At 40.5% G+C, this 17,517-nt stretch overlaps 1 protein-coding gene across 1 annotated transcript in view; it reads left to right on the plus strand.

Annotated features, from left to right (window-relative positions):
• The window catches only part of NBEAL1 (neurobeachin like 1), a 134,054-nt gene that overhangs the window by 43,249 nt on the left and 73,288 nt on the right, over positions 1–17,517 (plus strand). The window contains exons 11-14 of the mRNA XM_077829857.1: positions 4,297–4,380; positions 5,729–5,827; positions 5,952–6,535; positions 17,044–17,176. Coding sequence (XP_077685983.1) covers positions 4,297–4,380; positions 5,729–5,827; positions 5,952–6,535; positions 17,044–17,176 — 900 coding nt within the window. The remainder of the gene's footprint in view (positions 1–4,296; positions 4,381–5,728; positions 5,828–5,951; positions 6,536–17,043; positions 17,177–17,517) is intronic.

The following is a 17,517-nucleotide window of genomic DNA, read 5'->3' on the forward strand; positions in this document are numbered from 1 at the left end:
TTCTATTTTGTCTTCACAATGCATGTTGTTGACGTGGCTGTATTGAACACTTCTAGATAATTTCATGCTAGCTAGAAAGTGTGAATTATTGTACAATATTCCATTTAGTTAGAAAATATTTGAATGCAACAGTACTTTAAAATGCCCACGTGTACATTTTGACCTAGTCTTTTTTTCTTTGATTTAAGTCAGGGACAAAATTCTGATTGACTTCAGTGGGAACCGCATTGAGTGTGTTGTATAGTTTGTGTTTTTAACTTCTTTTAAAAGTACTTTATTTGTCCTTTCCAATGTTTTTTTGCACTTCCTTTTGGGAGTCTGTACCTGTTTCTCTACTAATCTTATACTCTTTGCAATGCTGCTGTAAAAGAGAGATTTATGTTTTTCTAGTCTGATTCTTACATTATCATACAATGGTATTATTTAGCTGGTTCATGGGCACTCTAGGCCTGCTCCTACTCCCATTGACGTCAAACTCCCATTGACTTCAATGCCAGCAGTATTATGGCCTATGTTTTAACCATTCTTCTCTCCTTGAATTTCACTCTACCTTTTTGTCATCAGAACTGTTCACCAAGTTACATCTCTGTATTGTATATTGGCTTGTATATTACTATTATTATTACATGGAGGGTTTCTTTGGTGTTGTCAAATTTGTGCAAGTGGTTTGCTTTTTTACACTTTGAATGACCCCAAGGACAGGGTCATGTGTTTTCCACAAATAGTACAATGCTCTTCAAAGGCTGACAACAAAGATGAAGTCAGTTGTAAGGTTAGTACATTTCTTTTGTCAAATGCCTCCACTAACAAGGTAGAATCTTGCTAAAAATAATTTTCCTCATTCTTGAAAATCTGTCACACTTCTGGGTTCGCTAGTGACACCCCCAGTGTATAACACCACAGATAACAGAAGAGTCAGCAGTTGTTCTTGACACAATAGAATGTGTTGTGTATCTATGAACCTGGAGACCAGGAGACTTGCAGAGAGGGGAAGGAGTGAAAAAAGAAGTCAAAACTGATATCTATTGTGAATACTCCTAGGAGCCACATAATAGAGGCATATTTCTGATCTTACCTCAGAATTGTCTTCAGCTTTGCAGATCGTCTTCAGAGAAGATAGACGAACTTCAGCTAAAGAATTCAAAGCTTATGGAAGAGAGAGGTCTTCTCTTGACTTTTTTGGGGGGCTGGGGACCCAAATCATGAGGTTTTTTTTTTTGAAAGCTGTTTGTCCACTTCAGATGTTGATCTGAAACCCAGTTTATCTGATCTGAAGCCCAGTTTATTCAGGAGTGTCCCCTGAAATGTTGAGGTAACTGAGGTTTCACTTTATATCTGTTGAAAGGGGTTTTATTCGTACACTAAGAACATCTGCCACCACTTCTTCATATATCTTGAACATTTTATGTTGATAGGAAACTTTGCTTAAATATAGATCAGATTTGGAGAATAGCAGTAGTTACTATGCTGAGCCTTACGTGGGCTGAAGAAAACATTATTATTCTATGAATCATCATCTGGATACAAGAATTCAAAACCAGAGAGAGCCATGTACTTGAACATTTTAATAAATACATGGTTTTAAAATCTCTAGTTGCTTATTTTTCTCATTATATATCTGTTATGGGAAATGAGTTAGAATGAGTTTGTTTTTTCTATGTCTATTCTTGCCTCCTGTTCATAATTTATCTTCAGTTGCTAATGCTCTAATTCTCTCAACATATTATAGCTATTCTGTAGTGTTACCAAAAGTATAACAGCTTTGGTCATGACAGATGCCTTTCAAACTAAGCAATGTTTCTAACTTTGTGGGGTTTTTAATACTTTTGTAACACAGAGTAGTATCTTTGATTGTTGTCTTGTGTTTGCCCTTGATTACTGAGTGGGGTTCCATATACTGAACACACAATCTTCAGTGAGCACAAAAGAAGTGGTTTTAAAAAGTAGTTTTTCACGTACCCTTTCATTTTTCTGATGGATATTTTCTCTGAAATGTGACAAGCTGTCAGTCTCCTCTGTTTTCAGAAGTCTTTTTTTAATTACTTGGTCTGATAAACTATGTATTTCTAAGAGCTTCTTAACTTGCAATCTAAAAGCAGAAGAGGGCAAAGCTTCAGAATAGATACAGCTTTGGGTGACTGAGTTAAAGTTCTTGCCAAGCTGCCAACTCATCTGGATGACTGAAAATTTCCCACCATCCTTCCAGTCTTGAAGATTGTGTCCCTCGCAAAGCTGCTGCCATTGCTATCTCTGGATTCTGAGTTGTTGATTTGCAGGCTTCCTTAGATTGTTAGTGTCACTTAAGTCCTCCTACAAGATGAAACATAAGTAGAGAAACTAGGAGGCTGTGCTTCCCCCTTCCCTTTGCGTTTCTAATGTCTTACAGTCGTCCCCCCTCCTTTTTTTAATGTGAATGTTGAGAGCCTCCAGTCCTGCACTTAGTCACCATGCATCTAAGAACACTGGGCTAATAACAAAAATAACTTGTAATTAGTACCATTTCCGTGTCTCAGCAATTACATCTTTTGTTTTTTTCTGGAAAACAGAATAAGCTAATGAATATTTAACAATAGTTTGATGTAATATTGGAAGAATTAACAAAAGACTGATATTTGTTAAGAATTGTGTAACTCACCAGTGTGAGATCATGTATGCTGTATGTGAAACATAAATTCATCCCAGGCTTCACGATAATAGCTGCAGGTAATGTTTAATATTCCTCTTTCCGTTATTCTTGTCTCTGTTTCTAACAGCTGTTTTTAAATGCTAACAATAAGGTGGCAGACAAGAGTGAAAAAGACCTTGCCAACAAATTACTGACCGAAATGAATGGGGACCAGGTACCTACACAATTTTGCTTCACTTGAAGCCAAGACAGAGTAGCAGTCAGTGGGAAAAGTGATTCCTGTACTTTACCTTATCCAGATGGATGAATTCTGACTGCTGCACTGACCTATGCTTGTTGTCTTTGGAAAGTAATCTTTTATGATAAGCAAATAACACCCATGACTTCACATGTATGGAGATGCTTCAAGTTTTAAAAATATTAGGTACAAATTATGCTCCTTTTAATCTGAGGAGGGTGAAGTACAGGAATAGAATCCCAGTATCAATGCTATCAACCTGGTGGTGATTTCGTTTTTTTCTTTTTTGCTTCTTTGTCTCCGCACGGTGGTCTATTGGGTTCTGGGGCTTTGTTTGTGAATCTGTATGGTTGTAGTTGATGTCCTGATTCTTTGCTTGTCATCAAGAACAGATGTTCACAATACAATGGACAGGCTGAATGTGGGAGGTGAGAAGAGTCTGTTGTCTTGAATTTCCATTAGCATAATGGAAATATCAAATGCAAATTCTTATTACCACTCCGTATAGTAGTATGGAGGATGTTACTGATTTGTTCTCATTTAAATAGATAATGCATTGCTGAGCACAGGAAAGTATGTAGTCTAGAAATCTTGATTCTGTTTAAAATAGCCAATTCTATTGGTAACTCAGTGTGAGGATCTGCATGTAAACATTTATTCACTAACATTGTCTTCTGATTTTGACTTCTCATTGTCCAATATGCAATATAGTATTTCAGAGACTGTAAAGTTGACCAGTGGAACTATGCAAATGAACAGACTCCATGTGACAAAGGGACCTGCTGGTATATGGCACATAATTTTCTGTTAATAAATTATCATGAAAAATATCAGTATTCAGAGGAATTAACTAATAGAAAACATAAAAGGGAAAGGATTATTTGAGACTCATTGGGTTTGGAAGCAGTGTTTCATCCTCTGGGATGGATGTAAGAGACGATGAAGTTATTGGACTGTGCTGGTATAACTAATCACTTCTAATGTGTGTGTGTGTTGCTTTGGTATGTGCAGGAGCCTGCACTGAGATTAAAATGATGATCATCTCCATTTGTTTAAAGAACTGATTGTCAGAAAGCTATACACTCTGCAGTGCACACATACAGTACAAGGGATTGGTTACTTCCTTTTCCTCCCTCCCTCTTGAGATTGTCCATTAACAGCATGAGGAAAGTTTGTACATTTGTCCATCAGAACCTTTTACTGTAATGTGTGTGAATGCTTCTTTCCTCTTCTTGAACTACATGGCTAGTTTTCTGTCATTGTGTCCTTTCTTGTAGGTTGTGGTGTCATGAAATCCATGTTGTTGGGGAGATGATTGTAAAGCATGTTAATTAACTTCGGTTTTCATCCAGGCAGAAGTGCGCAGAATATCCTTCAGAGCAGAATTCTATTTAATATGTTTGTAAATAACACCTGCCTCTGTTGCTTTCAGGTGTTTCAGGGACAACTAGACTGCTTGGCAGTATCCACCATTCAAGCCCTTACAGCAGTGTTGCACAAATCTCCAGCTGCGAAGGTAAGCATACACACTCATAGGTCTGTTTATGGCAGCCATCTTTCTCATTTCTTGTTAAACATTTTAATGTAAAACCTTGAAGAATTGTTCTTACGATTATTATTATTTATTGACAGTGTGCCACAACCAGATCAAGAAACACTTTGTGCTTTTCTTCCTCATGCTCTTCTTATGGACAACATCATAATTTGGGCTGGACATTAATTTAATTTTATGTAAAGCTGGAACATGATTTCTGGGATTAGGGCTAATTTGATTGGATAATAAAAGACAGAAATTTGAAAAACTGAGTGTAAAGTAATATTCTCTGACAACCTTTTCCAGCAGTGAAAATTGCTCTAAATCCCATAAATGTTTGAAGGGACACCTACGTACTGCACATTTTATGTGAATTTTTCAACAGTGACTTTTTTGCCTCTCACTACTTTATTCCAGAGGCACTTTACATAAATCCTGTTTCTTCCAACAAATTCACTCATTTAAAAATGTGTTTTCCACATTGTACAAATAACAATTGAAAATACCTGTGCAAAGGGAAGGGAATTCACTTAATAGGATGTAACTGCTGTTCATTAACTAGTAAATAGATGTATATAACTGTGTAGATTTTACTGCTTGAGAGTTGTTTTCCATAAATTCAGTGCAAGGTAACCAGTTTTCAGAATACTTTCCCATATTTAATAAAGTTTCTATCTTAAATATTTCTCTAATATGATTAAATTAAGACATTTTTCTAGGAAAATATTTTACTTCTGCACCTACTTGTGTTTGTTTTATCTTTATTCTGTAGGTTCAACTCAATAGAACAATTGGTTTTTTGTAATAAACTAAAAAGACTAACATTTTGAAGTATATTAAAACAATTGTACTGGAGATTTTGTTTATGGTCTATAACAAGTAAAATAAAGCTCTTCTCTGTGCCTGTGCACTTCTGTTGTAATTTCAGCAGCTAGAATTAAAACATTTATTCAGCTACAGAAAATATTTTTGCATGACATAATATTATATGCAGTAGTGTCATGAATCTATAACTATAGGGCCTAATCCAAAACTCGTTGAAGTCAATCAAAAGACTATCCTTAACTTCTCTAGCCTTCAGATAAGGTTTGTAGTATGTTCTCATAAAGGGTAACCTAACAATAGAGCTAGTTTTGTGTTAAATGAGGCCCCATTATTGCAGGTAAGTAATTAGCCACTAGAGTTTAGTTGTGTCTGTCTTTTATTATCACCAACAGAAGTTGGTCCAATAATTACCTCCCCAGCCTTGTCTCTCTAATATTCTGGACTGACACAACTACAACCGCACTGCATACTTTTATTAATGTTACTATTTTTTTTTCCTCTTCAGGAGGTCTTTAAAGAGCGGATTGGTTATGCACATATCTATGAAGTACTAAAATCTCTGGGTCAGCCCTCGCGAGAGTTGCTAGAAGAACTTATGAATATGGTGAGACATGTGCTTGCTTTGAACATTATCTAAAATGGCTGCACTCCTAGACAGCTTTTCTGCCCCTATTTCGTTGTTGTAGGCCAGTAGTTCATCTTTGTGTTCTATGCTCTTTTTTTTCCAGGCTGCTGAAGGTGATCACATGTCCGTTGGAATTTTGGGCATTAGTAATGTCCAGCCCTTATTGCTGCTTATCCAGTGGCTTCCAGAGCTAGAATCACATGACCTGCAGATCTTCATCTCAAATTGGTTAAAGCGAATCTGCTGTATTAACAGGCAGAGTCGTGCCACGTGTGTCAATGCAAACATGGTCATCCGCATCATTGAGACATTAAACTTCCACTCTTCACTCCATCGCACTTGTGCAGAGAACCTGATTGCCCTCCAGGGTTCTTTGGGAAGTCAGTCGATGAGCTCTGAAGAATTGCATCGACTAATGCGACTCTTGAGGACTAATGAACCAAAGCAGTCTCACCCTTACGTCATCCCTGTGATGCGTGCAATTCTGGCAATGGCTCGGAAGCAAGGCCTGGACAGTGCCATGCAATATTTCAACTTGTCCCCCAGCATGGCAGGAATTGCTGTGCCACCTATTCACAAATGGCCAGGATCTGCATTTTCCTTCAATGCTTGGCTATGCCTAGACCAGGACCAAGTTACACCTGACATCACCAGCAAGGGAGGAGGCAAGAGGAAGCAACTATACAGGTATGCTTGCTGTGATTACTTTGGTAATATGCATCCCATGGCATACTTGGTAGCGATGCTTATATTTATATAGCACATTTCATACTAAAATACTTGATAAATTGACAGGTTTCAGAGTAACAGCCGTGTTAGTCTGTATTCGCAAAAAGAAAAGGAGTACTTGTGGCACCTTAGAGACTAACCAATTTATTTGAGCATGAGCTTTCGTGAGCTACAGCTCACTTCATCAGATGCATACCGTGGAAACTGCAGCAGACTTTATATATACACAGAGAATATGAAACAATACCTCCTCCCACCCCACTGTCCTGCTGGTAATAGCTTATCTAAAGTAATCGTCAGGTTAGGCCATTTCCAGCACAAATCCAGGTTTTCTCACCCTCCACCCCCCCACACAAATTCACTCTCCTGCTGGTGATAGCCCATCCAAAGTGACAACTCTTTACACAATGTGCATGATAATGAAGTTAGGCCATTTCCTGCACAAATCCAGGTTCTCTCACTCCCTCACCCCCCTCCAAAAACCCACCCCCATACACACACAGACTCACTCTCCTGCTGGTAATAGCTCGTCCAAACTGACCACTCTCCAAGTTTAAATCCAAGTTAACCCAGAACATCTGGGGGGGGGGGGGGGGAGGAAAAAACAAGAGGAAATAGGCTACCTTGCATAATGACTTAGCCACTCCCAGTCTCTATTTAAGCCTAAATTAATAGTATCCAATTTGCAAATGAATTCCAATTCAGCAGTTTCTCGCTGGAGTCTGGATTTGAAGTTTTTTTTGTTTTAAGATAGCGACCTTCATGTCTGTGATTGCGTGACCAGAGAGATTGAAGTGTTCTCCGACTGGTTTATGACTGTTATAATTCTTGACATCTGATTTGTGTCCATTTATTCTTTTACGTAGAGACTGTCCAGTTTGACCAATGTACATGGCAGAGGGGCATTGCTGGCACATGATGGCATAAATCACATTGGTGGATGTGCAGGTGAACGAGCCTCTGATAGTGTGGCTGATGTTATTAGGCCCTGTGATGGTGTCCCCTGAATAGATATGTGGGCACAATTGGCAACGGGCTTTGTTGCAAGGATAAGTTCCTGGGTTAGTGGTTCTGTTGTGTGGTATGTGGTTGTTGGTGAGTATTTGCTTCAGGTTGCGGGGCTGTCTGTAGGCAAGGACTGGCCTGTCTCCCAAGATCTGTGAGAGTGTTGGGTCATCCTTTAGGATAGGTTGTAGATCCTTAATAATGCGTTGGAGGGGTTTTAGTTGGGGGCTGAAGGTGACGGCTAGTGGCGTTCTGTTATTTTCTTTGTTAGGCCTGTCCTGTAGTAGGTAACTTCTGGGAACTCTTCTGGCTCTATCAATCTGTTTCTTTACTTCCGCAGGTGGGTATTGTAGTTGTAAGAAAGCTTGACAGAGATCTTGTAGGTGTTTGTCTCTGTCTGAGGGGTTGGAGCAAATGCGGTTGTATCGCAGAGCTTGGCTGTAGACGATGGATCGTGTGGTGTGGTCAGGGTGAAAGCTGGAGGCATGCAGGTAGGAATAGCGGTCAGTAGGTTTCCGGTATAGGGTGGTGTTTATGTGACCATTGTTTATTAGCACTGTAGTGTCCAGGAAGTGGATCTCTTGTGTGGACTGGACCAGGCTGAGGTTGATGGTGGGATGGAAATTGTTGAAATCATGGTGGAATTCCTCAAGGGCTTCTTTTCCATGGGTCCAGATGATGAAGATGTCATCAATATAGCGCAAGTAGAGTAGGGGCTTTAGGGGACGAGAGCTGAGGAAGCGTTGTTCTAAATCAGCCATAAAAATGTTGGCATACTGTGGGGCCATGCGGGTACCCATAGCAGTGCCGCTGATCTGAAGGTATACATTGTCCCCAAATGTGAAATAGTTATGGGTAAGGACAAAGTCACAAAGTTCAGCCACCAGGTTAGCCGTGACATTATCGGGGATAGTGTTCCTGACGGCTTGTAGTCCATCTTTGTGTGGAATGTTGGTGTAGAGGGCTTCTACATCCATAGTGGCCAGGATGGTGTTATCAGGAAGATCACCGATGGATTGAAGTTTCCTCAGGAAGTCAGTGGTGTCTCGAAGGTAGCTGGGAGTGCTGGTAGCGTAGGGCCTGAGGAGGGAGTCTACATAGCCAGAGAATCCTGCTGTCAGGGTGCCAATGCCTGAAATGATGGGGCACCCAGGAGTTCCAGGTTTATGGATCTTGGGTAGTAGATAGAATATCCCAGGTCGGGGTTCCAGGGGTGTGTCTGTGCGGATTTGATCTTGTGCTTTTTCAGGAAGTTTCTTGAGCATATGCTGTAGTTGCTTTTGGTAACTCTCAGTGGGATCATAGGGTAATGGCTTGTAGAAACTCGTGTTGGAGAGCTGCCGAGCAGCCTCTTGTTCATATTCCGACCTATTCATGATGACAACAGCACCTCCTTTGTCAGCCTTTTTGATTATGATGTCAGAGTTGTTTCTGAGGCTGTGGATGGCATTGCGTTCTGCATGGCTGAGGTTATGGGGCAAGTGATGCTGCTTTTCCACAATTTCAGCCCGTGCACGTCGGCGGAAGCACTCTATGTAGAAGTCCAGTCTGCTGTTTCGACCTTCAGGAGGAGTCCACCTAGAATCCTTCTTTCTGTAGTGTTGGTAGGGAGACCTCTGTGGATTAGTATGTTGTTCAGAGGTATTTTGGAAATATTCCTTGAGTCGGAGACGTCGAAAATAGGATTCTAGGTCACCACAGAACTGTATCATGTCATGGGGGTGGAGGGGCAGAAGGAGAGGCCCCGAGATAGAACAGCTGCTTCTGCTGGGCTGAGAGTATAGTTGGATAGGTTAACAATATTGCTAGGTGGGTTGAGGGAACCATTGCTGTGGCCCCTTGTAGCATGTAGTAGTTTAGAAAGTTTAGTGTCCTTTTTCTTTTGTAGAGAAGCAAAGTGTGCGTTGTAAATGGCTTGTCTAGTTTTAGTAAAATCCAGCCACGAGGAAGTTTGTGTGGAAGGTTGGTTTTTTATGAGAGTATCCATTTTTGAGAGCTCATTCTTAATCTTTCCCTGTTTGCTGTAGAGGATGTTGATCAGGTGATTCCGCAGTTTCTTTGAGAGCGTGTGGCACAAGCTGTCAGCATAGTCTGTGTGGTATGTAGATTGTAATGGATTTTTTACCTTCAGTCCTTTTGGTATGATGTCCATCTGTTTGCATTTGGAAAGGAAGATGATGTCTGTCTGTATCTGTGCAAGTTTTTTCATGCAGTTGAGTTTGTAAACAGGAATGGCTTCATCCACCACCGAAGACATGACTATGCTACAGGAATAGCCATGCAAATGCATGGTTAAGGGTTTCTGTATTGGGACAATTATACTGCTAGTGTGGATAGGAAGGTGCAATTCTATAACTATATTAAGATTAAATTATTTGGGTAATGCATATTAACATATGTTTTCATCCATGATGGCAGTAAAAAAAATAAAAAAAGGACCCCCGAATTGTGACGGCTAACCATGCATTAGCATAGTTCTTGTAGCGTATAGGGGCTATAAAATGTAACTGCCTCTGGTTTTAATATAGGTATTCAATAGCAAACAAATGCAAAAATTCAGGATAATACCTGAAAAATATCCTTTTCTAACTGGAACTGCAGGGGGAAATTTCTGAGTTTGGAATTTGGCCAAGACAGCACTTTAACCCTTTTCTCATATAAGCAAAGCCGTAGATTGACTCATTTTAATAACCAGAAAGTGGTTGTTTATATCTTATCTGAACTACAGGCCCTCCAGCAGCACAGAGCTCCATAATATTATGCTGGGGTATTAGTATAGTACTGACTTGGTTAAAAGTACCATCTGCTTAACTCCCAAAACCATTTCTTTCATTTTTTTAAAAGGTCTCTCATTCAAATCCTGATCTAAACCAGTGTAGTTTCTGAAATCTAATGGTATTACAGCATAAGGAGAAATGGCTGCAGCCGGATTTGGACTTGATGGTGCTAGAATAGTAGTTTGCATTTTTAGTCATTAAATTGAATTTAGAATATGATGTATTCTAGTGTGTGGTGGAGACAGGGTATCCTATGTTATGCTGCATATCCTGCTTGCTGGATAAGGATTGGTGTTGGCTACTCAGATGAAGTTCTAAGATGCTTGATTGAAGGGAATATTATAGCAAATAGGAAATAGATAACAAGAATAAATGAATGATTGATTTAAAACGCAGGTGGTTACTTTGCTTTGTTTCAGTGGAAAATGTTTTTTTAAATATACAACAGAAAAGACTGAGCTCGCTGCTATCTCCATGCTTTGTGGTCTCTATGTGCATTATTAGGTGAATGGCAGACACCACTGATTTGGTTGACTTAATGTACCCACTCTACGCACATGCACTGCACTCATCATTTGAAAACTTCTTACGTCTGCTTTAAGATGAAGTATGATGTGGAGCTGTCAAGTGGTGCCATTACCTGAGAAGCGAGGGCTGAACAATTCAGTGACCACTTCAAAATATTTGCATTTTTTTTCTATTAGTTTAATGATTCTGTGTATTATTTAAGATGTAAAATTGGATTTTTTTTGTGACCTCAATGTATCACAACAATTGTAGAACTGTAGGACTGGAAGGAACCTTGGTAGGTCATCTAGTCCAGTCCCCTGCACTCAAGGTAGGACTAAGTAATGACTAAACCATTCCTGACAGGTGTTCGTCTAACCTGTTCTTAAAAACCTCCAATGATAGTGATTCTACAACCACCCTAGGCAATTTGTTCCAGTGCTTAACTGCCCTGACAGTTAAGAAGCTTTTCCTAATGTCCAATGTAAACCTCCCTTGCTGCAATTTAAGCCCACTGCTTCTTGTCCTACCCTCGGAGGTTAAGGAGAACAGTTTTTCATTCTCCTCCTTGTAACAACCTTTTATGTACTTGAAAACTGTTACCATGTCCCCTCCGTCTTTTCTTCTCCAGACTAAACAAACCCAATCTTTACCATCTTTTCTTGTAGGTCATATTTTCTTTAATCATTTTTGTTGCCCTTCTCTGAACTTACTCCAGTTTGTCCACATCTTTCCTGCAATGTGGTGCCCAGAACTAGATGCAATTCTCCAATTGAGGCCTTGTCAGTGTGGCATAGAATGGAAGAATTACTTCTCATGTCTTGCCTACAGCCCTCCTGCTGGTGTATGCCAGAATGATGTTTGCTCTTTATTTAGTTATTTAGTTAGTTATTTAGCAACAGTGTTACAGTATAGACTCATATTTAGCTTGTGAGCCACTATACATCCCATATCTCTTTCCACAGTACTCCTTCCTGGGCAGTCATTTCCCATTTTGTATATGTGCAATTGATTGTTCCTTCCTAAGTAAAGCACTTTGCATTTATCCTTAGTGAATTTCGTCCTATTTTCTTCAGACCATTTCTCCAGTTTGTCCAGATATTTTGATTTTTAATCCTACCGTTCAAAGCACTTGCAACCGCTCCCATCTTGATACTGTCCTCAGACTTTGAGTATATGCTCTATGCCATAATAATTTATGAAGATATTGAATATAACCAGACCCAGGACCAATCCCTGCAATACCCCTACTCCTGAGGGAATTATGCGCCAAAAATTATGCACACAATATTTTAAAATTCTGCAGATTTTATTTGTCAATAAAATGTGACTCCAGCATGGCAGTGAGGGGCACAGGCCACTGGCTGCATTGAGGTGGAAGATCACCCTGAAGCCCCCACCTCCCCCAATATAGGGACTCTGCAGTGAGGCTGCACCTGACCCTGACACAGAGCAAGGGCTGGGTCTGTCCCAGAAACACCCCAGGGCCCTGCCCCTATGTACCAGGTGCACCAGGCATGGGTAGGGAGGCTGAGCCCAGCAGGATCCAAGTGTGGAGGGGCTTAGTGTGGGGGGGATCCAGGTGTGGGTTGAGAGGTTTCTGTGTGGGGCGATCTGGGTGTGGACAGCTCAGTGGGAGATCTGGATGCACAGGGGCTCATTAGGGCATTCCGGGTGCAGGGGCAATGGGACTCTGCAGGGGATCCAGGTGATGGTGGTCAGCTTCAGCAGGGGGTAGGAGGGGTCTGGGGGTGGGGAAATGGGGCTTGGCTGGGAGGTCTGGGGGTGGGAATTCAATGGTGGGGGTCTGAGTGCAGGGGGAGTGGAGTTTGATGGGGTGGAGGTCCAGGTGCAGCTGGTTGGGGCTCAGTGGGGTGCGGGTCTGACCGTAGGGGGGCTCATTGGAGGGGTCCAGGTGTAGGGGGGTAGGGCTTGGCCGGCTAAGGGTTCGATGGGCCTGCTGAATGGGGGAGCCCCAGCTGCTTCTGAGGCAGTGCCGCATGCCGGGATCCTACTTAGCCCCCGTGATTCCCCTAATCCCGTTTCTTCTCCATCCCCCTCCCCTCACACCCACATTCCCCTCCCCCTGCCCTATTCCACCCCACTTCCTTCCCCAGTCCCCTTCCCTCATTTTCCCCCACCCCCGCTTACCCAGCCCCACCGCAGGAACTTACTGGATTGAAGAAAATGCCACCTCTGCCCTCAACTCCCTCACCCTTACTCCCAGAGCCCAGCAATCACTTCTGGTCTGCTCAGGATCGTACCTCATATGTATATGAGTGCCCGCATGAATGATTAGCATGGGTTAGCAGTCAAAGAGCCAGATGATTTTCAACGATCCCTGTGGAACAAGTATTGCAAGAGGATAAAGCAAAATCTAATAATAAGTTTGTATAGGTATCATTGAAATGTAATACCACCAGTGACATTTCTAGTACAAGTCTTGGGCTTCTTCACCACCTCTGTGATGGACTTTGCTATTTCACCACTGGAAAAGCCTCCAGCAAGAAGGAGTGTTTGTGTCATGTGCTCTCAGGTGCTTTTTGAACCCTAGATTCACAGAGGAATTTTACAGGTGACTGCTTGTTGGATGCCATGTTTAGAAACTTTTCCCATGGTGGCACAGAGGGCATCCACCAATCACCTAGTATTTCTTGCATCCAACCTTAGGTCATGTCCAGCACTGTCTTTCTGCAGTTTTCACAGAGATACTGTTGTCATATCTGTCAGACTTTGATTACAGAATTAGCGTTGTCAACTGCTTTAGGACCTGCCTTGAGTACTCAGGAGCCAGTTCATGGAATGTGGGAAATTTGTCTCCAGCTATCATTTGTATGACAGCCCTGGCATCTCTGATATACACTGTCCTGGCATCTCCGTTTCTTTGTTGTATTCTCTTAGCTCGTGAATTCTTTCTGCTTAGCACTTCCAGCTGATGCCCTAATTGAACTTTTGTTTTTATTGCTCCATCAGCATGGAAGAGGAACATAGGCACAGGTCCTATTGCGTGACTAAGAACAGTTCCCCTTGGAACATCACCACTACATCTTGCTAAGGACAAGGCTCTGCAGGAAAAAAAATTCTTTGAACTGACAGCTGCTGTGATTTCTCTTCCCTTGCCACTTACATTTGGTCATCTTGACCATGTCAGTAAATATTTTGATGCCAGATTTCTTGACTGGGCTACATGTCCCATCAGAATCAAGTGCATGTCTCTCATCTCTCTCCATTTGTCCTTCACCATCATTTTTCTGTTTTCAGTAGAGACTTGTGTACATCCTATGTTACATGCAGTCCAGTAGATATGTTGATAAGCACCACAGGACATGATTCATTGTCATACAGTAAGATCTGTAACATACTCTTTTTTTCCCTCTTCAGTGAGAAGGCAAGACTAGTTTGTGGACTTTTTCTTCACTGTTTCTTGTTAGGCCACTTCTTTTTCTCATTGCCTTTGCATATTCATAATATGAAGCTGTGTAATCCCATCTTTAGCCCTAATACTGACCTATGCATAGGTGTCACTGAATTAAAAAGCTTTTAAAAAGAAATTATAATATTTCAAAAGATAGCACTGCACATAAGCTACATAGGCAATTAGAAGTTAAAACATTCTAGCAGGCAGACTAGATGATACGTTGTATCTATAATAGCTTACAAATGAAGCATTACATTAAGAATTCATGTACATTTATATCTACCCACTATCCCATACAAACTATGGGCATGCATTCTACTGCTACTGGTACACAGTCTTCAGTGTGGGACTGATTTGGTCAGCAAATTTCAACTGAAAACTATGGATAACTGTTATCACTTCTGAGATACTTTGACAGTTAAGAATATGTGATGTCAAAACATTTAATGGTAGTATGTTAAGGACAACGCAAAGTACTCCACTTAGGAAGGAACAATCAGTTGCTCACATACAAAATGGGAAATGACTGCCTAGGAAGGAGTACTGTGGAAAGGGATTTGGGGGCCATAGTGGATCATAAGCTAAATATGAGTCAACAGTGTAATGCTGTTGTTAAAAACAAAAAACCAAAAAAAACCCCAACACCACATCGTTCTGGGATGTATTAGCAGGAGTAATATAAGCAAGACACGAGAAGTAATTCTTCTGCTCTACTCCAAGCTGATTAGGCCTCAGCTGGAGTATTGTGTCTAGTTCTGGGTGCCATGTTTCAGGAAAGATGTGGACAAATTGGAGAAAGTTCAGAGAAGAGCAACAAAAATAATTAAAGGTCTAGAAAACATGACCTATGGGGGAAGATTGAAAAAATTAGGTTTGTTTAGTCTGGAGAAGAGAAGACTGAGAGGGGACATGATAGCAGTTTTCAAGTACATAAAAGGTTGTTACAAGGAGGAGGGAGAAAAATAGTTCTAGGACAAGAAGCAATGGGCTTAAATTGCAGCAAGGGTGATTTAGGTTGGACATTAGGAAAAACTTCCTAACTGTGAGGGTGGTTAAACACAAGAATAAATTGCCTTGGGAGGTTCTGGAATCTCCATCACTGGGGATTTTTAAGAGCAGGTTGGACAAACACCTGTCAGGATGGTCTAGATAATATTTAATCCTTCTTTAAGTGCAGGGGATTGGACTAGATGACCTCTTGAGGTCCCTTCCAGTTCTATGATTCCATGATTCCAAAATGTTGATATTTTCCATTTTTGTCATGTTATACAGCTGCACCATTTCTTGAGGGGGAGGAGAAACTTGCCCATGCAAAACCAATAAAAAGTCTTTTAATACGTTGTTTGGTAGCTTTGACCAAGAAGCACCATATTAAGGTGTTAAAATTAATTTGAACAGTAAAAATTTGTAAGTATAGTCATGTTGCAGTGTTTCTGGAATTGTGCAAAAAATGACTTTTTCATTTACCTCATCTACAGGTTACAGCACCACTTGACAGGTCCTCATTATACCTCATCTAAACATACATAAAATAAGCTTTCAAATTATGTGTGGTGTGCATGTGTGTAGGGTGGGTACATTAAACTCCAAAATTATGGACCTTTTTGGAGAATTGCTGTACACTTATATAGCTTTCACTTAATATAGATGCACCATCTGTTTGTTCTGTAAGTGCCAGGACTAATAACAATTGTAGTGAAAATGCTTCTTATAATAACCATGCTTGAGGGAATGTAACAGGCTTTGGCAATAATTTTTTCACATATTTTTCCTAATGAAGTGTTCAAGGTATAAAAAGAGCCTAAAGCCATGTCTGCACCAGAAGAGCTGGCAAGCCCTCCTATTGTTGCTTCTACTGGCAAAGAAGTGCTTTTGTCAGTATAGCTTATACCAGTTGGTGAGCAAAATAAGCTATACCAGCAAATGCACTTTGATGCCAGTATAACCACATCTACGTTTGGGCTTCTGCCAGTATAGAAATGTTGCAAAAGATTTCCCCATGCCCATTCCCATGACATTACTTTACCAGCAAAAATTTCAAGTGTAGACCTGACCAAAAAATTCCCTATAATAATTTCAAACTTCATGCAATTTCTGTCAAAATGGTTTCTTAAAAAGTGTTAGAAATAAAAGCACCAGTATAGAAGGATAGTTACTTTTGTGTATAATGTGAATTTAGGAAAATACTTGATTGGAGAAAAATGCTTCCTAATTTCTATAACAGGAGCCTCCAAAATGTCCCATGTAAACACAGTATTGGCAAATTATCACAAACCCAAAGGCAGCCTTTTATTTTGCCCTCCTGCCAAAATGACACAGATTGTAGCCTAGGTTCATCTTTATTATAGAGGTGTTGCTTTCAGAGACTGCAGTCCCTGACATGCAATGCTTTATATTGAAACCAGCATAAACTGCATGGATTTAAGCTGAAACGTTGCATGCTAGAACCAAGGTTTGCATCTCTATGTAAAAGGTGTGGATGGCTACAAACTTCTTTAAGAACATTGGACCACTTTTTTGTCCTGCACACCAGGTTTTAGGCTTCCTTGTACCTAGAATTTACTTGTACTTGTTGCTTGTTTTTATTAGGTGAACCAGAATGGCATTTTAAGGATCCTTTTACTCATTAGATATATGACTGAGATGGAATGTTTTCAGCTGTGCTGAACAATTTAAACAGGTTTTGCACTGAATTCATGTACTGCTAGGTAGTTTATCAGAACTTTTGAAAAGTATCTCATGGATTTTTCATTCTGTAGCTTTTTTACAGGAAGTGGGATGGGTTTCGAGGCCTTCATTACCTGCTCTGGAGCACTGGTGGTTGCAGTTTGCACAAAGAGAGAATATGCAACAGTGATGCTGCCAGACCATTGTTTTTGTGATTCCCTCTGGGTAAGATCTGCTACTTGCTACTTAAATGTACTTTGTTTAGGACAGAATAGCCTTAGCTAAAGAGAAGCAGCTGATAATTTTAACAAGTGATTTAGTTTTTTTCTCTTGAATAAAGACACATTCCACTTCTAAGGATAAGGCCTAATCCTTAAACATGTGAGTAGGTCTTATTGTAGACTTATTTGTCTGATACGGTTTTGTGGGCAGGATGAGGGTGTGTTCCTGGGTGTGACTTAGCAGTGAGAGGCTTTTAGGAGTTGCTGTTTTTATTTATCAGCTGGCCGAGGTAAATTGTTGTCTCCATTTAATTAGTTAATGCTGCTGGCTTGTGGAGTTAATTT

Source organism: Eretmochelys imbricata, chromosome 11 (assembly GCF_965152235.1).
Source record: "Eretmochelys imbricata isolate rEreImb1 chromosome 11, rEreImb1.hap1, whole genome shotgun sequence".
Lineage (NCBI taxonomy): Eukaryota > Metazoa > Chordata > Testudines > Cheloniidae > Eretmochelys > Eretmochelys imbricata.